Source organism: Penaeus vannamei, chromosome 28 (genome assembly GCF_042767895.1).
Source record: "Penaeus vannamei isolate JL-2024 chromosome 28, ASM4276789v1, whole genome shotgun sequence".
Classification (NCBI taxonomy): Eukaryota; Metazoa; Arthropoda; class Malacostraca; order Decapoda; family Penaeidae; genus Penaeus; species Penaeus vannamei.
In genome coordinates this window covers 13,143,935-13,169,859 of record NC_091576.1, presented here as the reverse complement: position 1 = coordinate 13,169,859, position 25,925 = coordinate 13,143,935, and the positions used below count along the sequence as shown (strand labels likewise).

At 38.7% G+C, this 25,925-nt stretch overlaps 2 protein-coding genes across 10 annotated transcripts in view; one reads left to right on the top strand and one right to left on the bottom strand.

The window, feature by feature from the left end:
* Positions 1 to 2,150: 2,150 nt before the first annotated feature.
* LOC113804794 (palmitoyl-protein thioesterase ABHD10, mitochondrial) lies at positions 2,151 to 14,486 on the top strand. Of its 8 annotated transcripts, none has more exons than XM_027355694.2 (7): positions 2,152 to 2,564; positions 9,388 to 9,583; positions 10,020 to 10,134; positions 12,243 to 12,403; positions 12,716 to 12,860; positions 13,075 to 13,362; positions 13,479 to 14,486. In XM_027355694.2, exons 3-7 carry the CDS (start codon positions 10,024 to 10,026, stop codon positions 13,650 to 13,652), a joined length of 879 nt encoding a protein of 292 aa, XP_027211495.1. In that variant the 5' UTR covers positions 2,152 to 2,564; positions 9,388 to 9,583; positions 10,020 to 10,023; the 3' UTR covers positions 13,653 to 14,486. The 8 variants fall into 8 exon arrangements, with proteins under 8 accessions (XP_027211496.1, XP_027211495.1, XP_069997932.1 ...); XM_070141831.1 differs by lacking the exon at positions 9,388 to 9,583 and adding an exon at positions 11,975 to 12,099 and having other exon boundaries at positions 2,153 to 2,564; XM_070141829.1 differs by having other exon boundaries at positions 2,226 to 2,250.
* Positions 14,487 to 15,436: 950 nt separating this feature from the next.
* LOC113804792 (uncharacterized) overlaps positions 15,437 to 25,925 on the bottom strand; it is a gene marked incomplete at its 5' end in the record, with an annotated part of 30,060 nt that continues 19,571 nt past the window's right edge. Inside the window, 11 exon segments of one of the 2 annotated variants that reach the window (XM_027355691.2) lie at positions 15,437 to 16,455; positions 16,591 to 16,710; positions 17,547 to 17,630; positions 17,920 to 18,109; positions 18,347 to 18,576; positions 18,697 to 19,515; positions 19,792 to 19,998; positions 20,157 to 20,274; positions 20,419 to 20,687; positions 21,067 to 21,248; positions 22,417 to 22,607. In XM_027355691.2, the coding sequence (XP_027211492.2) occupies positions 16,355 to 16,455; positions 16,591 to 16,710; positions 17,547 to 17,630; positions 17,920 to 18,109; positions 18,347 to 18,576; positions 18,697 to 19,515; positions 19,792 to 19,998; positions 20,157 to 20,274; positions 20,419 to 20,687; positions 21,067 to 21,248; positions 22,417 to 22,607 (2,511 nt within the window). 2 annotated transcript variants of the gene reach the window in all.

Here is a 25,925-nt window from a genome sequence, read left to right as displayed (position 1 = left end):
CCATGCGAGTAGGTTGCCTTTCACTCCACCTAGGTGCTCTAATTTCCATAGTAGTCTTCTATGAGACACCTTATCAAAAGCCTTCTTAAAGTCTAAATACACACAATCCACCCAGCCGTCTCTTTCTTGTAATATTTCAGATACTCTATCATAAAAACAGAGGAGATTTGTTACACACGACCTTCCTTCTCTAAAATCAAATAGTTTATTTGACATCATTTCGTGTTTTTCAAGCATTTCAACCCATTGTTTTCTAATTATTCTTTCTAGCAGTTTGCATACTACACTAGTTAATGAAACTGGTCTATAATTTAGTGGGTTTTGTTTGTCACCGCTCTTATATAAGGGTGTAACATTTGCGAGTTTCCAACTTTTTGGTAGTTTGCCTTGTCTTAGTGAATTTTGGAATATTAACAATAAAGGAGTACAGAGTTCTTCGGCACATTCCCTAAGAACCCAGTTAGAAATTTCATCTGGTCCCTCTGCTTTGGTCTTGTCTAATCCTTTTAGTAGATCTTTTATTTCGTTCTTTTTGAGGATGATATTTTCAATGTTCTTTACGTTATTACGGGTATTTGCCATATCAAAACATGGGTCCTGAACAAACACTGACTGAAATTTCTCATTTAGGATTTCGCACATTTCTTCCTCCTTAGAATATATAATGTTATTGTCTTTGATGGCAGTAATTTGATCCCTACTTTTAGTTTTACTATTTATGTAGTTAAAGAAGAGTTTTGGTTGACTTGTACATTGTTGATTATATCCTTTTCAAAGTCTAATTTCGCCTCTCTCATAGTTTGGGTATACTCATTTCTTACTACTTTATATTTTTCATATGCTGCTTGAGATCTATGCCTTCTGAATCTTTTCCAAAGAAGATACTTTTTTTCCCTCATTTTCTTGCATTTGTCGTTGAACCATTTTTGGCCATTTCTTGCTTCAATTTTGAATTTGGATATGAATTTTTCCACTCCTTTTCTATAGATCTCACAAAATTTTGAATACTGAACATCAAGGTTCTCATCATCCAGACGTGTTTCCCAGTTTATGCTATCAAAGAAATCTTTAAGGCTTCTATTGTCACCTCTTTTGTAATTGTACTTTTCCTTTCTTCCCTTGCTTACGATGAGTTTTTCCTGTAGCAGACAGTATTTTAGTTTAATCACTACATGGTCACTTTTTCCTAAAGGAGGACAGTACTCGATATCCTTAATATCGTCGTTATGCTTTGTAAATATTAGGTCAAGCATAGACGGCCTATCTAGCCCTCTTATCCTGGTATGATCTGTTACATTCTGGAAAAGGCAATGCTCATTTATGACATCTAGTAATTTAGCATTCCACGAATCTGATTGTGCTCTAGGATCGAAATTTTCCCAGTCGATTTTGCTATTAAAATCCCCTGTAATAAGAATTTCTGTTGAATTGGTTTCCGAAAGTTGTAGCACTTCTTCCAGGCTCTTTATTGTCTCTTGAAATAGTTTCTGGTAATTTTCTAGTGACCACGCCGATGTTTGAGGTGGCATGTATACCGTGGTTATTATTATGTTTACCCCATTTGTTTCTACCTCAATTACCTTCATTTCCACTATGGGGTCCTGATTAATTTCTAACTCCTTTATAATAATTCCTTTCTTTGTTAATATTGTGTGTGTGTGTGTGTGTGTGTGTGTGTATGTATATATGTATATATGTGTATATATGTGTATATGTATATATATATATATATATATATATATATATATATATATATATATATAATATGTACATATGCATATATATATATATATATATATATATATATATATATATTATATACACACACATCTATATATATATGGATAGTTTGATAGATAGATAGATATAGATATATAGATATATACAGACACAGATGTGTATGTGTGTGTGTGCAATATAATGTTTGAGTATTACTTTAGCTAAATACTTGTTATGTTGTTTATATAGACTTCTGAATCACTTTCATTAATAATATTTATGTACATCTTAGGAAATGGCTTTGAGTTAATATTTTCATCGCCGCTGCTTTTCGCCGAAAGCCTAAAAGATATTTGACGAATGTATGACACCGCATAATAGTTAAGCCAAAACTTTTATGGAACAGATATTTAAAAGCAAATCATTCTGACAGAGTTCTTATAGATAAGGTGCATGATGATATGGCTTAACATGCCACGGTGTGTAATAACAATTAAGTCCTTTACCCACACGTAAACAAATCACAGCAGGGTAAGTTGTCTGAAAACACCGGTTAAACGGATAATCGAGAACCGATTGAAACTCCATAGAGTGAACATCGATTACGGAGTGAAGTGTAAAAAGACTTTATTCTTATGGACACTGATCTAAATCCCGACCCAGGAGAAGATCCTGAACTAGTCCAACTTATGGACCAAGAAATTCAAACAAAGAGAACAAGAGAAGAATTAGAAAGTGATAACGAAGAAAACCCAATTTCAAAACAACCGAAAAATCAAGAAGCCGGTTGGAAAAAGCCGGAAGAACAACACCCAACAACTAGTAAGAATACAACAAATATGAAGGTAGGACAAGAAAACCCTGTAATACTTATACAATTGATAGATGATAAAACAACAACAAACTTCAACAATCCCATTAAATTAACAAAATCCTTAAATACATCTGAATTTCATAAATACATCATAGAAGATTCCCTTAGAGTACTAGGAACAGGAAAGGCTCTAAGATTTGAAATCAATGATTGGTAATTTTCTATATTACGTCCGCATGACCGATATCGACGATTTTGGTATCGTTGGATTCCTCTCACTCTATACAATGCAAATAGATAGGTTTTATTGCGCGCTAAACCCCCCGTTAGCGACAAACTTGGTCCCGATTGCGGGGGCGACGATGTCGGAGCGCCGGACGTAATATAGAAAATTACCTCACAGTGAAAATAACCTTAGTTATTCACATGACTTTCGATTGCAGGGGGCTGCGCTCCCTGCGACCCCCCCTGGGGGGGGCTGCCGCCCCCCAACCCCCGCCGAGGAAACAAAACCTCCACCACGTATTCACGGTAGGATAGAGCGCACACGAACTAGATGCGGAGCCGATAACCTACAATAACCTAGGATTTTTAAGGTACTAACCTGATTTATTAATGCCGCTAATTACTAGGGAGGGTGCTCCTTTGCCGCAACATGTGAAGGAGGCAGGGTGTGTCCGGCAGGAGGTCCTAGGCCAGAGGATACAGCGACGCTGCAGCACACAGGAAGTGATGCAACCTCACATTCAGGTGCTGGCTGCCCGCACCTGCCGCAATCTTTCTCACGACGAAGGAGGCCGTGGCGGAAGCACATATCTAGCATTTTTTCTTGGCTAATGGCAATCTCGCGCAGAAAATCCGTCTCGGAGTACGAGCACCCTCCACACTCGGCCATCGCAGCGACTATGACTGACTTCTGAATGCGACGGTTATTTCGGTTAGGAATACGAATGTCGTTATTCCGGAGGAAGGGAAACTCGACTTTGAGGCCATCGGTGTAACATCGAAAAAGGCGCAAAACCCGCTGACGAGGGCGGGCCACCGTGTTTATCCTGATTATACTACAATCGTCTCTATATACAATGCTGACTATAATAAGGTTAATATGCTGATTCAGTGAGAATCTTACGAGGTAATACGCCCCCTGCTCCGACATCGACGATGATTGTGTAACGCTCTATCCTGCCGTGAATACGTGGTGGAGGTTTTGTTTCCTCGGCGGGGGTTGGGGGGCGGCAGCCCTCCCCAGGGGGGGTCCATAATAACCATGGTTATTATGGAAAGTTATGTGAATAACCATAGTTATTATGGAAAGTTATGTGAATAACCATGGTCATTATGGAAAGTTATGTGAATAACCATGGTTATTATGGAAAGTTATGTGAATAACCATGGTTATTATGGAAAGTTATGTGAATAACCATGGTTATTATGGAAAGTTATGTGAATAACCATGGTTATTATGGAAAGTTATGTGAATAACCATGGTTATTATGGAAAGTTATGTGAATAACCATGGTTATTATGGAAAGTTATGTGAATAACCATGGTTATTATGGAGAGTTATGTGAATAACCATGGTTATTATGGAAAGTTATGTGAATAACCATGGTTATTATGGAAAGTTATGTGAATAACCATGGTTATTATGGAAAGTTCTGTGAATAACCATGGTTATTATGGAAAGTTATGTGAATAACCATGGTTATTATGGAAAGTTATGTGAATAACCATGGTTATTATGAAAAGTTATGTGAATAACCATGGTTATTATGGAAAGTTATGTGAATAACCATGGTTATTATGGAAAGTTATGTGAATAACCATGGTTATTATGGAAAGTTATGTGAATAACCATGGTTATTTTCACTGTGCGTTATATTATTAGTGCTATTTAACCCGCATTTTCCCTGGAACCTTTCATGCCCTCCCCTGCTATCGGGGCCAAGTTTGTCGCTAACGGGGGGTTAGCGCGCAATAAAAACTATATATTTGCAATGTGGAGAGTGAGAGGAATCCAACGATACCAAAATCGTCGATATCGGTCATGCGGACGTAATATAGAAAATTACCCAATGATTTAAGTAAAATAAAACCCCTCAGAGAAATAAAAAAACTTGGAGAATGGAACATAACCTGCAAACAGCCAACCTCAAACAAAAATGCTAATTGTTCATATGGAACAATATATCCAGTAGAACCTGAGCTGAAAATTGAAAACATAAAAGAAAAAATAAGAACACTGGGTAACACAACTAATGAAATAATAGAAGTAATAAGACTAAAAAAACTAAATAAAGATAAAAATAGCCAGGAGAAATGGTATGCAACAAAATCCCTAAGAATAACTTTCAGTGGATTTCTACCAGAAAGAATAGCCATAGGACACACAAGCTACAAAGTTAGACAATATACTTTCCCAATAATAAAATGCTACAATTGTCTGAGATACGGACATGGGATTGTTACATGTAAAAATAAAATGAGATGTAGCAAATGCAGTCAGCATGGACACAAAATAAGTGAATGTGAAAATAATCCATACTGCTTTTTCTGTGATGAAGAACATTTTCCAAATAACATAGAATGTAAAAAACATAGAGAAGCATAAGAAATAAATAAAGAAAATATAACACCAAATAACTTTGAAATAAAAAAGCAACTACAACAACTCAAACCGGAAAAGAAAAACAAAAATAACCAAAACCGGGAACCAGTGAACAGACAACCATCCCAGATTATCAGATCACAATCAGAAGAAGACAATAACTTAGAAAGCTATGCACAAAAGCTAACTCAACCACAAAGCCTAACCTTAGGTCAAAAAACGCCTGCAAAACCAAAAGAACAAACTCCAACAAGACCTAGATCTGGAAAAACAAACAAAAACCAAGGAAATACATCTCCTAAAAGATGTAACAAAAATTTAAGTGAAGAAAACAAAACTATAACAAACTCAGAACAAAGAGAAGTTACTGAATCCCCAACCACATGGTCATTACCTACCCCAATACAGTACAAAGAAAACAAAAAAAACAATAAAGAAGATGAAAATGATAACTTTTCATGGATAAAAGTAACCAAAAGTATTTTCAAAATAATAACAAATCTAATAAACAACTTCAACTCCGAGAAACCCTTAATGCAAAATATAATAGACATCATAAACAAAATTAGCTTAGTGCTAAAAGACATTATAGTATATTGAAATGTACAAACTAATTCTTTGGAATGCAAGATCAATACTAAATAAAAAAACAGAACTAAATTATCTAACATATAAAGAAAACCCAGGAATATTAGCAATTAATGAAACATGGCTAAAAGAAAAAGATACCCTCAACATCAACAACTAGACAGTCATAAGAAAAGATAGAAACAATCAAATAGGAGGAGGTCTTGCTGTATGCATTAAAAATGACATTCAGCATAAAAAAATAAACTTAAATGACAGATACAAAGATAAAATAGAAGTACTAGGAATTAAAACAAGTTATAAAAGAAACTGGCTAAACATACTATTAATATATAATCCATGTAATGTAATAGAAGCAGAAGAACTAGAATATTATTCAGATCAGATAAGACATCCAAAATTAATAATAGGAGACTTCAACGCGCATCACCCTCTCTGGAATGAAAATACAAACCAAAGACAAACAAATACAACAGGAACAAATATAACAAAATGGCTAAGTCAAAATAATGTATTACTACTAACTCCAAGAAACCTCATAACCAGAATTGATCTAAAAACTGCAAAAGAATCCACATTAGATCTCGTATTTGGTTCACCCGCCCTAAGTCATCTACAAATAAAATCTGCATCCCACCAAATAAGTGACCATCTGCCAATAATAATAATGGACAACACATACATTGAAAACCATTTACTCAAAGAAAAAAAATGGTACTACACAAAAGAAAGATGGAAAGACTACCAGAAAGAATTAAATGAAACAAATTTAGAAGAAATATCAACCATAGAAGAAATAACAGAGCAGATAAAAAATACAGCTCTAAAATATTTAAAATTAGAAACAAGACAAATAATAGATAAACCAAATAAACCATGGTGGAACAAAGATTGTCATGAAACTATAAAAGAAAGGAATAAAGCTTTTAACAGATGGAGGAAAAAACCAACTATAGCAAACCAAATAGAATACAAAAAGCTATCAGCAAAAGCAAAACAAACAATAACTCAACAAAAAAAGAAATCATGGAACGATTTTTGTGAAACATTAAACTTCAAAAACCCACCAAAAAAGATTTGGAACTTTTTCAAAAAATTGACAGGAAAAACAATTACAACGGAATATCCAATAATAGATAATGATTTGCCACTAACAAATATCAACCAAAAACTAGAAAAATTCAAAGAAGAATATATGGAAACAGTAAACAAAATACCCAAAAAATTATTATCAAATTCACAAAAATACAACTTATTCAATATACAAAATACAAATGAACTAAGCAACGAACTAACCATGATAGAATTAAAAACAATACTAAAAAATGCTAAGAATAACAAAGCATATGGCCAAGACGAGATACCATACGAACTATATAAAAATGCACCAGATAAGTTGCTGAAGGCAATTCTAAGAATAATGAATACACACTGGTCCAGGGGTGAATACCCAGCATCACAAAAAAACGTGATAGTAAATCCAATAGTTAAACCAGGAAAAAACCCAAATGATGCAAAATCCTACAGATTCATATGTAGAATATCTTGTATCGGAAAGTTATTTGAAAGTATAATAACAAAAAGAATAACTTGGTTTCTGGAACATTATAACAAACTAGACAAAGATTTAAATGGATTCAGGCCAAACAGAAATACAATAGATGCATTACAAATACTAGATAATCATATAAACAAAGCATTCGTGGAAAAACAATATACCATAATAGCCTGTATAGATTTGGAAAAGGCTTTTGACACAGTCAACCACGAAGCACTAATAATAAAAATGGCAAAACTAGGAATAACAGGTAACCCATTAAAATGGATAAATGAGCTTTTAGAAAATAGAACATTCCAAATAAAGATTGGAAATAGAACTTCAAAGAAAGGAACAACTAAATGTGGGGTACCTCAAGGGTCTCCAATAAGCCCAGTACTATTCAACATAATGATAAACGATTTGAAACTAACAGGCATCGAAAAAATAATATACGCCGATGATATTACATTAATAATAAGTAAAAAAAATTTAATTGAAGCAGCAAACAAACTAGAAACAGAACTACAAAAATTAAAAGAATGGGCAAATACTAGGGACTTAAAAATAAATTTCCTGAAAAGTAAACTCCTCTGTTTTACAAACAAGAAAATAAATCATTTACCAACAATTAAAATGGACAATATAGAAATAAAATATGTACAAAGCCACAAAATATTAGGCCTAACTTTAGATGCACCAAAACTAAAGTGGAAAAACCATATAAATAATATAAAAGTAGAAACATTATACAGAATAAATCTCATGAAAAAGCTAGCCTCATTCAACTGGGGAGCCAACAGAGAAACCCTGATAAAATTCTACAAAATATACATAAAACCGAAAATAGAATACGGAATAACAATATACGGTGCAGCAAAAGAAGGAGAAATTAAAAAAATAGAAATCCTCCAAAATCAAGTATTAAGACTCGCTACAGGATGCCTTAATTCAACCCCAATAATAGCCCTTCAAGCTCTAACAAATTTACCTCCAATGAAAGACCGAAAAAAAGAACTGGAATATATACATCTAACCAAGATCCTAAACAAACCCAATAGAATGCCAATAAAACAGCAAACAATAAACTACATAAAAGAATATAACCCCCAGAGAGACAAGAGATCTCTATTCCACAGAGTCACAGAAACTAATAAGATCCTGAATATTGAACTAAAAATAAATGAAGTACCAACCACTTCACCAGTACCCCCATGGTTTGATATCTCAAATTATATTCAAATAAATTTTGCTGAAGAACTTACAAAAAACACCCCTCAAGTAGTTATTCAAAAATATTATCAAGAAATGATAAACATAAACTACAAAGATTATACCAAAATATTCACCGATGGATCAAAAATAAAGGAACCAGAATCAACCTCAGCAGCAATATTTATTCAAGACAAAGAAATAACAACTATCTGGAAACTACCAGCTAATATAGAAATAACCCACGCAGAACTCTATGCAATAAAGCAAGGACTAAATTATATTATAAACAATAATCTAAACAAAACGGTAATACTAACAGATTCCCAATCATCACTACAACTTCTACAAAACCGTAAACCTCTAAATTATATACAAATCATATATGATATACAAAAGCAAATGCATACAATTGAAATTAAAAAACAAACAATAAAAATCCAATGGATTCCATCACACAAAAACATTAAGGGAAACGAAATAGCAGACTTAGCAGCAAAGAAAGGTCATGAACTAAACAACACCATGAAAGTTTCTCAAGACCCAAATTATACAATAAAAGAAATAAAATCAAAAAATTTCAAACAATGGGAATCGAATCTCAAAAGATTACTAAACTCAAAGAATTATCTCATAAAAGACAACAACAACAAAACCTTGGGTCAGAGCTAAAAACAGAAAAATGGATACATGTATCGCAAAATTATTAACCAAACATACAAGACTAAAACAACATTTATATAGAATAAAAATGGAAAACGACCCATACTGCAGATGGTGCAGAAACCAAGAGGAAACAATAGAACATATGATAATACAATGCCCAAGATTCAACTCCCATAGAATAAAACTAAAACAAGCACTTATTCAAGCAAATATTTATGACTAACATCAACCTTTTGTTAACAGGGACAGATCATCCATTACCACTGAAGTATTACATACTGAGACACACCAAGATCTTCCTACAAAGAACCAAGCTAATCAACCTAATATAAGAAACTTCAAGAACAAAAGAAGAGGATCCAGGGGATATAGACAACATAGTCTAAACCCTATAACAAGAAAGAAGAAGAAGAAGAAACGGATAATCTTTATGTTATCGGTAAAGTCTCAAAGTGTGCAACAAGCATAATAACAGTTTTACGGCACTCATTCATTACAGTTTAAGAGTAGAATAGTTGGTAGCGTACGACATGTTGGCAGAGGTGAAGAAATATCGAGCTTAAAAGTTCAAATTTAAAAGGTCAAAGCTAGCACTTCTAATGTTAGACGAAGGCCTACACTAACGCCGGTATTAATTTACTTTAGTATGAAGTAAGATACCAAATCATAAAGGTGTAGATCACTCTCCTCTCTCCTCTCTCCTCTCTCCCCTCTCCCCTCTCCCCTCTCCCCTCTCCCCTCTCCCCTCTCCCCTCTCCCCTCTCCCCTCTCCCATTCCTATTCACTGTCACCATCACACTGATCCACACTTATCATCCCTCCCCACTGCTGTCTCTGCTTAAACCTTAAGTTAAAGAAAGTATCTTCAATTACAGCAAAATGTTGCGGTTTGGGAGCTTGATAAGAAACCTTAATGCAAGGAGTGGTGCTTTGTTCCCTTTGAGATGTTTCCATGTATCTGCCACAGGACCTGAGACACAGTTCCTTGAGGTAAGCAAGATACAGGTCTTTTTCAGCATTATCTTCGGTAATTGACAAAAAGATAGAAAAAAGAATAATGTCCTTTAAAAGAAATGATTCCACATGTCAACCTGTTTGCAGTGGGCTAAGAAATTAGCCCACTGCAAACAGGTTGACATGAATCTACATGACTTCCCCATTATGAGTTTGTTTAATTAATTGTATTTACACATAGATGGCTCCAAAAGTGCTTAGTCACCAAGGTGTTAGTTATTAGTCCAACCTCACTTACCTTGAAAATTCAGTTGTACATTGAAATTCAGTTATATTTCATATTGCCTTAGAACTGCTAATAACACTATGGTATTCATAATGTTAGTATTGATAATAGTAGCATCAATATTACTAGCATTAGGAAAAAATCCCCCAAAACAAAGGAAAACAGATGGTGTCAAATAGCCTACTAATTCATGCCCTGGTAATTGAGTCCTTTTGGTGCCATCTTAACCAGACTAGAAACTTTGACATGCAAGCAATATATTGTAGCTGCCTATGTGCTTTTCCATTTTCACCACACAGTTCTCTCTTTCTTATTTGTTGACCATGCAAAGTTGTTGAAGTGCCTGTTTACCACTCAGCCAATTGGCCCAAGCTAATTAATTTTTGCAGACCTAAAAGATTTATCAATCAATAACAACCTGCTTTGATAGCACAGAAATGATGTATAGCTACTGTATCATACATAACTAATGTTACATAATGCAAAACAATAGTCGTGCAACAATGAATCATTCATTTTTACACAAACTAAAAATTTAACTGCACACGTTAGGACTTACGAAAATAACTTGCCTGTACTCATAAGGTTTCCAATGTGGTGTCTGTATATAATCATTTTACAAAACAAAATTACAATGCATGTTCTTGGTGGCATTGGGTTAATATACTGAAGTGGCATATAAACAGAACATCTGTGTATTAAAAGAACTGGAGTACACATTTGTACATCATAAGAACTTATGCCCACATTGAAAAAAAAATTGCGATCATTGTAACCTTCAGTTAATGCAAAGTTCAACAAGTCCATCTTACATATACTTGGAAGGTATTGAATATACTGTATGTCCAACTATCTGAAATTGTCAAATAAAAACCAGTCTAAGCTCTATCTTCCCAGATCATATATCATGCTATTTGTTAGCCATTACCTGAGTGCTGAAGGCATGGAGATCAGAGCAATTTCTTGGTGCAGCCTTATTATTACAATCAGGATATCTTGTGTCAAGGGCAAGGGAGTCATTGAATATCAGATATAATATCAGATATACTTGATTTTAAAATTAATATCTATTTAGTTTTACACACATTTATCTCTATATGTACACACACACACACACACACACACACACACACACACACACACACACACACACACACACACACACACACACACACACTCTCTCTCTCTCTCTCTCTCTCTCTCTCTCTCTCTCTCTCTCTCTCTCTCTCTCTCTCTCTCTCTCTCTCTCTCTCTCTCTCTCTCTCTCTCTCTCTCTCTTTCTCTCTTTCTCTCTTTCTCTCTTTCTCTCTTTCTCTCTTTCTCTTTCTTTCTTTCACTGGATACGAAATGAAAAATGATGTGAACCTAGTCAGGAAACCACTGCAAAGTGAGCTCAGATACAAAGAAGTTTCTTTGAGGTATTTATTAGAATACACATAGCTTTAGAATTAGAAGACACCATTGTCATTAGAAAAAATATAGAATCAGATTAACCTTGTAAAAGTACAAAAGGCTTGAATCACTCTCATTTACATTATTTCATATGTTATAACATTTATTTTTTATTTAAAGATTATTGCTTCTAGATAGGGTGATAGAAGAGAGGCTCGTCAAATACAGAATGATTAGAAAATTCACTAACGACAACAGAAAATTCTAGAAATGTATGTGAAGTCATGTACTGATGCATATCACTGTTGCATGCCAGGGAAGAGGTATGTCTTGTGCATTTTTCTGAACTTACCATCAGACATTTACTTTTATCATTTATCATTTGCTTATTAGCATTTGTTAGATTTGATAGTGAACTCTTTTTTTCCTCTCTCTCTTTTTTTTTCTTTCTTTTTTGAAAAATTAGACATCATCTCTTGGGAAGACCAGACAAATCGCATATCAGAAAATTGACGGCATTCGTAGTCCAGGGATTATATATATCCCAGGTTTCATGTCCCATAAGGCTGCTACAAAAGCAACTATGCTACATATGTTTTGCCAGGAGTATGGCTTCCCATATGTCAGGTAATGTAAGCATCTACATCCATTTCCTGTATATTGTAGCGAGCTTGTTTGAAGTGTGGAGATTGTAGCATGTGGTTTTCCTTGTGGGAAAGTATCCCAGTATGACGGATTTTTGTTATTGTTGTAGCCTTATTATAGATATTTTTTTCCAGTGTTTGAAAATTATCCTTTAAAGGATTCTGTTCATCTGCTTCTTTATTCACACCTATTCTGAATATCAATTTTTAAAAGAAATGTACACTGTATTATCCATTAGTTAATACCTGCTGAAACCAGTTTCCATCCAATACGTTTTTGTTATGCATCTGCTAGGTATGACCCTAGTGGCTTGGGCGAGACAAAGGGGGTAAAGCAGAATGAGACATCTTTAACTGTATGGTTGGAAGATGCCGCCCAAGTGCTCTCAAATTTAACAGATGGACCACAGCTAATAGTTGCTTCATCCATGGGTGGTTGGGTATGATATTGTCTGTTGTGTTCCATTCAGTTATTCTTTTTTGATTTAGTGTTCATTGACTTTGAACAGTGTTTATTTCATAATTTTCTGTACTTTACTAGTCAAAAATACACAAAAATTATGTGCACATGGTGTTTAATTTGATGTTTATTATCTAACATCCTCAGAGGCCCATAAATTATAATGAACACTCATTACCTGTGGATGATTTCAGATATCATCACTCCTAGCAGAAAGGTATCCTGAGAAGTTTGGCAGTTTGCTTATGTTAGCTCCGGCCATTAACTTTGGTAGGAAGTACATGCAGGTCCTCCTGTCTCAGTTACCACCTGGACTGGTAAAGAAATTTGAAGCAGATGAAATAGTGAAGCTTTTTGTACCTGACTACGGCGAGTTCCCGCTAAGGAAAAGCATGTTTGAAGACATGAAGAAACACGAGATAAGCATGGAGGCCGGCAGTATTCCAATACAGTGTCCAACTAGAATTATACATGGTGTAAAGGTAAGAGTACTATACAAATTTTCTCTTCTCCCACTCTCACTCTTTCTCATTTTTTTTTTTATTATAAATGTTTCTTCTCTTCTACATAACTAGTACTAATAGCTTTTGAATTCCAGGACAAGGATGTACCATACAAAGAATCCCTTCAAGTGCTTGGAGCCTTGCAAGCAAATGATGTTCAGCTGCTATATGTCAAGCACGGTGGGCACCAACTCTCAGACAGTGCCAGCCTGGAAATAATCTGTGACACTATTCTTAAAATGACAGCCCCAAAACCTAAAAAAGTATGAGTGACAGTAGTAGAGTCATAAATCTTGTTTTTCCCCAAATGATTTACTAAATTTTATATGTTGCAGGTTGATATGATAGGCTGTGCACAATGATTTGTACACAAGTTAATGTATGTGTATATGTACAAGTATAAGTCTATATCAATGCAATTAGTAAGTAAGAGCAGCTGTTGAATTTTATATTAAGATAATTGCAGTTTAGAATGAATAGTTGCCATATTTTATTTTGTATTTTTTATAATGGCAAAGTGCTTCCTAACCAATAATGATTGTAAGTCTTTAGAGATAGATCTTCATCCTTATGCAGATGTTTGCATCCATTTATTGATTATTTAACATGAATAAGTGAAATTATTCAGATTTCATTAAATTTGTTGTGTAATTGTCTTTCATTGTTCTTACATATGCAGTCAATTAGGTGCAACCTCTAGTCTCACCCAGATGGTGATCAGTGTTTTTAATTCCATATATAAATATGGCACTTATCAGACTTTATAGTTACAAATATTTGATAACAGATGCAAGTCACTGCCAGAGTGTTCTATCATTGCCTTTACTATTTGTTATTTCTTGTGTCTAGTTATTTTTATTGTAACGTTAAATTTACCTTCATTTTGTCATAATAATGTTAGTTTTCATGTTGTCAGTGTTACTGACTGTATTGTATTTTTAGTCCTTATATGCTTTTTTAGAGTTACAGACTCAAATAATTCTTGTATAGAGCTATTTATGTATTTATGAATAATTTTATATCAAATTTCTATCAATTTATATAATTTAGAGTAAGTTAAGTGGATGAATGTGTAATTATAGAAAATAAAGATGAGAATAAATGTTTGTGTGTCATTTGCTTTATAGTAAATATAAATTTCAGTTTGGAATGGAAACAGTTATTTTACTCCATTGTAGATGAGGAAAAAGGGAAAATGGGATTGATTTATAAAAGTTGTAAATACTATAGCCACCAAACAAATGAGGATATTGAATATGAATACCTATTTTTTTACACATCCTTAGATTCTTCTTTCCCTTTACATGAAGGTTAGTAGTGCAAGAGGTATTTGTGTATTCATTAGCAGCAGAGTCTAGGTATTTGATTTTTTTTCTCTCTAGAAATAATGTGCCTTCATTGCAAGTGCTTCAGACTTTAATGTTGTAATAATATTTGCTAAGAAACTCAAAACTTTAAAATCCACTAATATCATTTCAAGACTTTTACAAAGAAAAACAATTGTAGGGGAACATGCATCAAGAATAGATGTAAAGTTTAAGATGAGATCACTAATCTCAAGGGAACCACAAGCAGATGCAGGTACCTTGTGGGAGCTACGGAAATTTCAGGCCTGAAGAATCATCATCAGATTCATTAAATGTTCCTTATTATTAAGATCTTGTGCACCCTTCTAATGAATGAACCGGAAATAGGAAGCAAATTAGGATCTAGGAAAAGGAAAGTTTAAAATGAGAACTTTTCTCAAGTATGATTTTTTTTAGGTAGATTTTAATGGGGTACCTTTATTTTTCAAACTAATCCCCATTGTCTTGACCAAATGATATTTAAGATTTGCTATCTTCAAAGAGCTAGATGCATTATATTGCAGGGAAGATAAACACGTTATTCTGTGATTCCTTTATTTCTGTCAAAAGAAACCTCCATTAATTAACCTTTAACAAAAGTGGGACCGGCCCAGTCATCAGTAATGAGAGAGTTTGCAAATTGGAAAAAATCATCTTTACTCATCAGTATTTTGCTTCATTATATTTATTGAACAAATAATGTCAAATTCTTGTGTGTGTGTGTTTGTGTGTGTTTGTGTTTGTGTGTGTGTGTGTGTGTGTGTGTGTGTGTGTGTGTGTGTGTGTGTGTGTGTGTGTGTGTGTGTGTGTGTGTGTGTGTGTGTGTGTGTGTGTGTTCTTGTGTGTGTGTGTAGACTATATGTCATGGCTTTGAAGTGTGTGCTAGTATGTATGAATTCCTTGCATAAGTAAAAATCTGTGTCATTTTTGGCATGAGGAATATTCCTTTGTGTTAACTGAGATGAATTGGTAACATAGCATTTCAACCTACGTATCATAGCCCAGACCTGTCACCATTCCCAGAAATTAAAAGTTTAAAATATAAACTTTTTATTTATAATCCGTGCTATGCTCTGTACAACATACATGCAACTGTTTGTTTCATATATAGTTTCTTTACCTATCTTATGATACAAAATATATCAAAATAATTAAAGAGAAATGTACTCTCAGAGTAATGGGTTTTGAAGCTAGTGACAGGCCTGGTGTAGCCTCCTGTGTTAAGCACTGTACATGAAGTTGTCACATTTCTTTGGGTTATTTGTATTCCATATGATAGGGGATACTTTAGGACGGAAGTCGGCGAAAAGCAAAGTGAAAGATCAAAATTGTTTGACATTTACTCGAAAGAACTCGAATTAATCTGGATGATAAGTAAGGATGGGAATTTTTGATTTGCAAAAAAAAAAAGTTTCCTCAACTATGCATAGCCTACCTAACTGCGAAAACCTTAAAACTAAAACAGTCATTAACTTTGGCACGGCTAAATTCTCACTAGCCTACACATACACAGACAAACAAAGCGTGAAAGTAGAGATCATAATAGTCACGAGTCCAAGCTACAACAAAATACAGTAGTTTCTCCTATATGGTGAACGAATATAAACAAGTCTCGTTTTCTTTGACTAAGTTGGTGGAAAGAGAATGGAATCAATTACATGTATAACTCCATTAGATGCGGTAATATCAGCATACGTTATTTCTACACCATTCACCGTAATCAGTTCTGAAAAAAACAAGAAGAATGGTAACTATATTGACAAGAATCTGCTAAATGAATATTTGTTATTTCTTTATTTAGGATCAAACCGAGCCTAAATCAAACATAACGTTATTATAGGTACTTTGATGACTTGCTTACCCCTATCGCCGGATGCAGTGGTGGTTTCTAAAGTGTCGTTGTTGACGGTCACGAGAGGCCACGTGTTGGAAAAGCCCGCTGTGTACCACGTGCCCGTCACCACGTGCGACAACACCCAGCCTGGCGGATCGAGGTGAAGTGAGTTTTCTTTTAGATCTCTCTCTCTCTCTCTCTCTCTCTCTCTCTCTCTCTCTCTCTCTCTCTCTCTCTCTCTCTCTCTCTCTCTCTCTCTCTCTCTCTCTCTCTCTCTCTCATACACACACACACACGGTCTCTCTCTCTCTCTCTCCATCTCTCTCTCTCTCTCTCTCTCTCTCTCTCTCTCTCTCTCTCTCTCTCTCTCTCTCTCTCTCTCTCTCTCTCTCTTTCTCTCTAACTGTCAATCATTCTCTTTCTCTCTATCTCTATCTATCTATCTATCTATCTATCTTTCTATCTTTCTATCTTTCTATCTTTCTATCTTTCTCTCTCTCTCTCTCTCTCTCTCTCTCTCTCTCTCTCTCTCTCTCTCTATATATATATATATATATATATATATATATATATATATATATATATATATATATATATGTGTGTGTGTGTGTGTTTTATGTATATATATATATATATATATATATATATATATATATATATATATATATATATATATATATATACATGTATGTATATCTACATATATATAGACACACACACACACACACACACACACACACACACACACACACACACACACACACACACACACACACACATATATATATATATATATATATATATATATATATATATATATATATATATATATATATATATATATATATATATATATATATATATATATATATATATATATATATATATAATTTCCTTGTTTCCTTCCCTGTTTTATTTCTCTCCTGGAGGAATGAGAAAAATGCAAAATCAGGAATGAATATCTTTGTGCAATAATTCATTACCTCGCCTCGCCTGAATGCCGCCCGGGAGAGTGTAATTCCGAAGCGCCGCGTCGGAGGGGATGAAGACCGTGAGCGGACCCGATTCTGAGAGAAGTACAGGGAGAATGTATATAATGACGTTTTTTCCTTTTTTTGTTTTTCATTTCCTTAATCTTTGCAGACCTGATCTTAATCTATTAATTCTTTTTATTTGTCTCCTCTTTATTTTGTACATTGTTTGATATCTTTGTGCTGTTTCAAAGGTTCGCTTGTCATTTTGCTCTTATTAGATCAAAAGTACCTGGTCACTCTGTCATGCAAAACAGTCTACATATTACATAATGGCAAACAAAGCGAAAAATAACGAAATAACCTGAATTCTTCGGCCACTCACCCGTGAAGAGCAAGCTGAGGACCTCGTCGTCGGCAACGAGGCTGGTGAAGGTGCTGAGGACCGGAGACAGCCTGCTGGTGGTGAAGACGTTGCCGTAGGGGGCGTAGAGGACCCGGTCGATGACGTGGACGACCCCGTTGCTCCCGCGCTCGTCGAGGTCCGTGACGACGCTGCCTCCCGCCACCCAGCGCTACGGAGGCCAGGAATTAGAGGTTTAAGATTGCTTGGAAAAGTTGTGGAAATCAATTTGGAATTATACATTTAGTCTGGATTATGTGGGTTATCGTGTTATGATTAGGCATGCTGCTGATCATATAGAATAATTATACATCTAGATCTGTCAATATTTTTTTCTGGTTTCGTCTTGATTTGGTGTTTGCAAAGTTTTTTCAGCCTCCAGTCGTTTTATTAACCAGACCCCACGTACCGCCACAGGCCCGTCAGTGTAGTAAGAGAGGACCAGAGTGTATCCTGCGTGAAGTGTGGGGAGCTGTCTGCCGGGGGAGAAGGAGCCGCTGCTGGTGAACCTCCCTGGGACAAGGTGGTAAGATATCAGGCGCCGAAGGAAGGCTGGGTTGTCAGACATCTCCTGTAGCGCCTCCGACGGGATGGCTTCGATCGCCTCGTTGGTCGGGGCGAAGATCGTCCAGGGCCCTGCTGAGGGGAGGAAAATGCAATTAGGTTCGTGCTTCGAATCCGTTACTTTGAGGATTCCCACACACTTTTTGATGCCACAAAACAGCAGCGTTCGTGGCTTAGAGCCTTTTAAAAACGAACCTTCGAGACTGAGAGTGAGTGCCAACCCCGCGTGCTTCACAAGGTCTAAGAATCTGGTGAGGTTGAGTCTTTCCAGGAGTGTCAGAACCGTCAGCTGAGACCTCTCATCAGCCGCCACTGCTTCGTCGGGAGAGCACCCTCCAACGACCTCAGGAACCACAGGGACGATACCTGACCCCGGTCGAGAGGCCTCCTTCGCCCTTCCTGGAAAGCCGACCACGGAAGGTCCTCCAGACGCCGGCGGGACGCTTCCCAGCTGGCTGGGCGTGGGGTCGACGATGATAAGGAAATCGGTGTTCCCTCCTGGGGCTTCTGTGCTTCCGAAAGCAGAGGACCTGGTGACACCCGCCGGCGTTAGGCCGCCGTCGACATCGAAAGTCCTGTCCAGCATATCGAGGAAGCTTGAGAGGGCAGGACTCGAGGCTCTGTTGAGCGGCCACTGGGGACTCGTTCCGGACTGGATGTTGTTGGTTGTCGGGAAGAGGTCCGGAGGCCCGCCATATATCGCGGGACGGCGCTGGGACCCCGGGAGGGGCGCCACAGTGCTCGTCTCGGGCTCTGGGTCGAAGGCCTGGAAAGGGTCGTGATCAGGCAGGTCGTAGAGCCCCGAGATCGCGGGGATGCTCGGGACGAGGTCGCCCCCGAAGCCCAGGTTGGCGAAAACCGAAGCTTCGGTCTGGCTGAGCAGCGGGTGCGGGAGGCTGGTCGGGTCGGACCCGAGGTCAGACTCCGGGATGACGTCAGCCGACAGGTGCACCACGCCGTTCAAGGCCGTCATGTTGGACTTCAGCAAGGGGACTCCATTGGCAGATATAGTGCCTGTTGGCATTTGGAAAGCCTCGAATTGGTAACAATATTCATTAAAACCATGGATTGGTAGGTAACTTTATCTTAATTTCATTCAGTATATTACATCACCGTATTGGATTTCATTTTATTATACCCTATTCATATCATTATAAAACCTTCAGCTCTTACTCTATTCTACAATGAACTTTTTTTATATGCTCTCGTATCTGCTGACTTTTCGCGGCATATCTACAAACTGAGAATCGAGACAGCGCCCGAGAGCCACATCTCGCGCTGGAGCCCTACCATCCATGTCCCTCCTGAAGGTGACGCTGGTTCCTGCCAGTGTCCTGATGGTGCGGCGCTGCAGGAGGCCCTCGGTGTACAGCGCCCCCGGGATCGTGTGTCGGCGCATCAGGTCCCGCCCCTTCGCCCTGTCCATGAGGAGCCGTGGCCACGTGTAGCCCTTCGAGGTGATGGCCGAGTCCGGGGGAGCCAGGAGGGTGTAGGTGCCTGATCGAGAGCGGCATCGAGGAAAAGTGTTATTTTATTCTTACAAAGTGCATTTACGGATAAGGATCCCTCTGAACAGGATAAATCCCTAACTTTGTGTAGCATGGGCGTGGAAACTAGTTCCTCATACACATGGAATTCCGCTCATTGAGACTTACCAGCGTCCAAGAGTCTGGTAACAGTGAGGAGGGTGTTGACGCGGGACACAGACGTCCCGCTGCCGACAAGGACGCCCTGCAGGTCGCCCAAGGGAGGCTGTAGCACCGACTCCAGGACCTGAGAAGGACATCTAGCGAGTTGTATTGTGCGAGTGAGAATAAGGATATACATAGACACATACACAGGGTTGTAAATGTGTGTGAATTTGGCTTATGCTACTACGCTCATGTCACATCATCTTGGGCATTACTTCCTACTTACGTAAATGGACCCGTGTAGGAATTGGATGTTTTGCCTAAGGACGGCCACCCCGTTAACGTAGACTACTCCATCGTACACGTTGAACCTGACCTCCGAGCCGTCCAGGGTGAGGAAGACGGCGTCGTTTGTGACCTGGGGGGGAGACTGGCCTCGGAGGGGCAAGAGGTGAAAGGACAGGTCGTCCCCGCGAGCCAGCTGGCGGAGGTCGTCGCGGGACAGACGGGCGAAGGCAGATTCAGAAGGAGCCAGGACGACGAAGGGGCCGTTTTCTGTGACCACGAGAGAGGGGACTTGCATGAAATATTTGTACGGGTTCCGGAGAAAATGTGTTTGATAGACATTTTATATCGTCGGGTGAAATGCTATTTAAATTAATTCCATAACGTAAATGCCGTTCAGTACACCGTATTCACCAAAACAGAAGCACTACAATACCAAGCAAGAATGTGAAGTACCAGTCTACTTCCTTACCCTTTCTCAAAACACAACCTTTCCTCACCGCACTCTTTGCACCTCAGCCAAACCCCTTCACTCAAGTGCCACCGCCAAACCACAGAACCAAACGTCCTTATCAACTCACAATGGAAACCCTCCCATGAAAAATAAATAAATAAATAAATCAGCAGCCAACAGGAACAACGAACAAACCTCCTGAGACGAGGGTTCCGAGGAGGCCCGAGGTTTCCAGGAGGGCGAGGAAGGTGGTGAGGCCCTCCTGCTGCAGCACGCCCACCACGCTGCCCTCGCCCGACCCGGAGAGCTCGAAGAGGGTCGCGAACTGCTCGATGGACGTGAGGGCGGACAGGGGGCGGTTGTCTCCGGGCGGGGGGCTGCGGGGGGACGGGGAGAGGGAGGGGGGGTGAATACGTGCTTGCTTATGGGGGGGGGTTGTGTGGAAGTGGATGGATAGGTGAGCAGGAAGATAGGTGAATAGATAGGTAGAGAGAGAGAGACAGACAGACAGACAGACAGAGAGAGAGAGAGAGAGAGAGAGAGATGTGGAGAAAAGGAAACAGCAGTAGAGAAGAGAAAGAAGAAGGACGTGAAGAGAATAAACAGTGAACAAAAACAAAGCAAAAGGTCGAGCTCACCACACAATAATACCAACAAAACAGACGCCTTCGTACATCTGAAAGCAATAATGCAAATGACTGAATGAATAATGCATAGATAAACATATACATAGAAACGCAATCCATTATCTCCCCCCACAAAGAAAAAACAAATATCTGCCCCGAAGACAATCTCAAGACGTTTTGAATGTCATTTCTCCTTGAACGTGACAATTTCATGACAGCGAGAAAGAGTGCACGGAGGCAGATGTCTTCTTTTGGTTCTTTTCTTTCTGTCTTTTAGATTTAAATATTTTTTTAGATGAGGATGATTACCATTAATCTATTTTTGTACATATTGATATTATTAATAATATGCATATTATCATCATTTTTGTTATGTATACTAAAATTGTGCACAATATTATTATAATTATTATTATGCATGTCAGTATTATGCATATTAATATTATCAACATTACGCATATTGATATTAATGATACCATGCACATTAATATTATTAATAATATGCATCTTGATATCATCTATTGCAATGGTACAATATGCCAGTCACCTTTAGAAGTTGAACCGAATTAAGATTTTATTAGCGATGATGTGATCCAACCAGGAATATTTTCAAAGGATAAAAAGTCAAAGAAAAGTTAAATGCTCTTGATATAGTGTGCATGATTTGCTTCGGCAATTTCAAGTAAAATAGCTTCTCACTCAATCTCTGGAGCCCCGTCAGCTGACGGAAGCCCCAGGGTTATACGCCCATAAATCAAATACCCTAATCTTGCCCTGATTATATGAATATCATTAGATCCATCACCGTACCATAATAATCACACCATTACGGATAAACACAATTAACCACTACCACTCCACGCCCACAACTGGAGCCCGGTTAGTTCAGGCTGCGTCGGGCGCCCCAAGCAGCACCCACCTGGCGCCTCGCGGAATGTCGTCTCCAGGTGTGCTGTACAAGTCCCCGGGGGCCTGCCTGGGAGCCCCCGCGGGTGAGAGGTCAGCGCTTGGGCCCCCGGGTATGGCCAGGTCACCGGGGTCACAGCACATCGCGGGGTCAAGGTCACCTTCGCCATCGGCTGCAGGAAGCTGTAATTGCCGCTTTCGTCTCTGTTTGGAGGGAGAGCGATTTGTGAGTGTCGGGGGGGGGGGGGCTGGGTGCGTACGTGGGGGAATGCCAGTGTATGTGTGTGCGTGTTTTCTGAGCTTGTGGACGTATGTTTACATATGTTTGTACATGTGTATGGCCTGTAGGTATATTTATGTACACGTGGTATATTTATGTACACGTATCATATGTATGTACATATACATCTTTGTGCATAAGTATTTATCTCCTAGAAATTTATACATTTAAAGTTACAAAGTGTTGTATGTGTATATGCATATACGTATCATAAATATGTGTATATTTTTACATATTTGTGTATACGTGGGTATATCCTAATACACTAATATATTTAAGAATAAAAAAAAATGTGCACACGATGCCAAACATGGCGGAGAATAATGCTCACCACACACATTTGTTTCACACACTTCGTTAGCCCCGAGGACGACCTCCACACACTCGGAGTGCGATCTCGGGCGAGTGCGACCTCGGGAAGCGTTCTCGCACGCAAGCAGCGCGATTTTTGTCTCATTGTGTCGCTCCGGCCGGACGCCGCCCACGGCCGCGGGCGACACTTTCTAAACACGACCACGGACGACATGACCGTATTTAAAATCGTAAAATATATTAAACGAACAAAGAAAAAAGGACGTCGCATCGGCACGACCTCCAGCTAAGCCTACGACTACGTAACGTCTACCCGCCCCCCCCCCCCCCATCCACGGCCTCCGAGAGAAAAGGTCCGACGGGCCGTGACCGCTGTCCTTCGTCCTGGCGACCCAGAGGCGCTCCGGGGCATGGGAATATGCCCTCCCTCGTCCTACCCCTGCCCACTGCCCTTCCCCCTGCCCCCTATTCCTCCACGCTTCCTTCCCCTGTCCCCCCTCTGCCCCCTCTCCTCCCTACCCCTCCTGTTCCCTATCCCTTACCCTATGCCCCCTATCATTCCCCTTCTTCACCCCACCCTGCCACCCTGCCTCTTCCTTCCAGCTACCACTCCCCTATCCCTTCCCCCGTCCCTCTTCCTCCTTGCCCGCGCTCCCTCCTCATCCCCGATCTCCGCTTTCCCCTCCCCCCCTGCCCCCAATCCCTCCCCCTCCCCCTCCTTCCTTTTATCTATCTCTCTTTCTGCCTCTTTACCACCCCCTCCCTCCCCTCCCCCTCCACTTCCTCCAAGGGCACGATAAGAGGCTCCTGAGGTCAAATGCCCTTGGATGCCCTTTGTGTTAGGCTGGGAGGGGGGGTAGGATGGGGGGGAGAGGTCAGTGACAGGATACAGCTGTCTCCTGCTGTCTTGTCTTTCCCTGTCTTTCCCTTTGTCACTCTTATTTCTTTTCTCTTTCGTTTCACCTCACCTTTCTGCCTCTTCTCTTTATCCGTTTCATTATAATTCCCAGTCTGACTGTCAGTGTCTGTCTGTCTGCTTTGTATATGTACGGTTTGTGTTGCTTTGTCTGTCTCCCTGTCCTTCTAGACATTTTCCTCATCTTTGTTAATGTCTACATCTGTCTTTTATCTCCGTCTGTTTGTTAATCGATACACATACAGGTACATATATTCGTAGATGAACTGATAGATAGATAGATATGTTGATATAAACATCTACTTGCATATCTATCCTTTTGTCTTTATATATTTGTCTTTTATTTATCCACCCATCTATCTATCTACCTCTCTATTTATTTACCTACCTACTTATCTATCTATATGTCTATCTATCTACCTATCTACATACTAGTTTAGTTAATAACGTACCTATCTCTCTCTCTCTCTCTCTCTCTCTCTCTCTCTCTCTCTCTCTCTCTCTCTCTCTCTCTCTCTCTCTCTCTCTCTCTCTCTCTCTCTCGTTCTCTCTCTCTCTCTCTCTCTCTCTCTCTCTCTCTCTCTCTCTCTCTCTCTCTCTCTCTCTCTCTCTCTCTCTCTCTCTCTCTCTCACCCTCCCTCCCCTTCCCTCCCTCTCCCTCCCCCCTCTCTCCCCCTCTTCCCCCTCTCTCCCCCTCTCTCCCTCTCTCTCTCCCTCTCTCCCTCCCCATCCCTCCCCCTCCCTCCTCTCCCTCCCCCTCTTCCTCCCCCTCCCTCCCCCATCCCTCCCCCCCACTCCCCACAGTGAAACGCAAAGCCCCCTCTGACCACAGATCAATCCCTAAAACCGAAAGGGGTTGACCTTCGGACACGGAGATACCAACCCTGGCTGATTCCGGTCGCGCGTTTCGGGTTGTATCGGCTTATGCTTCGAGTCGCATTTCGGGTTGTGCTTCGGTTCACGTTTCGAGTCGCATTTCGGGTTGTGCTTCGGATCACATTTCGAGTCGCATTTCGGGTTTCGTTTCGGGTTGTTTCGTGTTTTGTGTTTCGGGTTTTTTAGGTTGTGCTTCGGTTCACGTTTCGAGTCGCATTTTGGGTCTCGTTTCGGGTTTTGTGTTTCGGGTCTCGTTTCGGGTTCTGTTTCGGGTCGTATTTCGGGACCGCACTCAGGCTGAAAGGATTTCTTCTTATAGGAGAGCGAGGATGGGGGAGGGGGAGGGGGAGGGGGGGTTACTGGTTCTGATTTCTGAGGAACAAATGAATGTTTGGTGTTTGTTCTGTCCTTGTGTAGTAGCGGTGTGTGCAGGGGTGTATGTGGACACAGAGACACACATATGTACATATACACACACGAATACACATACGTACATTCACACACAAACGTATACCTACACACTCACATGAATACACATACGTACATTCACACACAAACGTATACCTACACACTCACATGAATACACATACATACATTCACACACAAGAGTATAAATAGACATTCACACGAATACACATAGGTACATTCGCACACACGTATACATACACACGCGCTCACATTATTAATCTCATTATGAGTGCTATGATCATCATTACCATTAATTTGATATTATTTTTATCTTTATTACGATCATCATTTCCACAATTCCTATTGATATGATGATCATTAGTATTATTATTATTGTTGATATTTTCATCATTATCATTAACATTATTATCATTATTATCGTTGTTTCTATTATCATTATTATCATAGGTATTATTTTCCTTATTAATATCATTATTGTTACTATTAACATTATTATATATTTTCATTATTATTATCATTATCATTATTATCATCATTATCGTTAATATCAGTATCATTAACATTATTATTATCGTTATTATTACTAAAATTATTACTGATATCATTATCATTATCTTTATTATCATTATTATCATTACTATCATTATTGTCATTATGATCATTATCATTATCATTATTATCATCATTGTTATCATTAATATAATTATTA

Bases quoted from the DNA above. Each gene is read 5' to 3' on its own strand.
- LOC113804794 (XM_027355695.2), top strand. From the start codon at position 10,024: ATGTTGCGGTTTGGGAGCTTGATAAGAAACCTTAATGCAAGGAGTGGT. The intron at 10,135-12,242 runs GTAAGCAAGATA...TTGAAAAATTAG, and splicing joins CTGAGACACAGTTCCTTGAG to ACATCATCTCTTGGGAAGAC. The intron at 12,404-12,715 runs GTAATGTAAGCA...TGCATCTGCTAG, and splicing joins TATGGCTTCCCATATGTCAG to GTATGACCCTAGTGGCTTGG.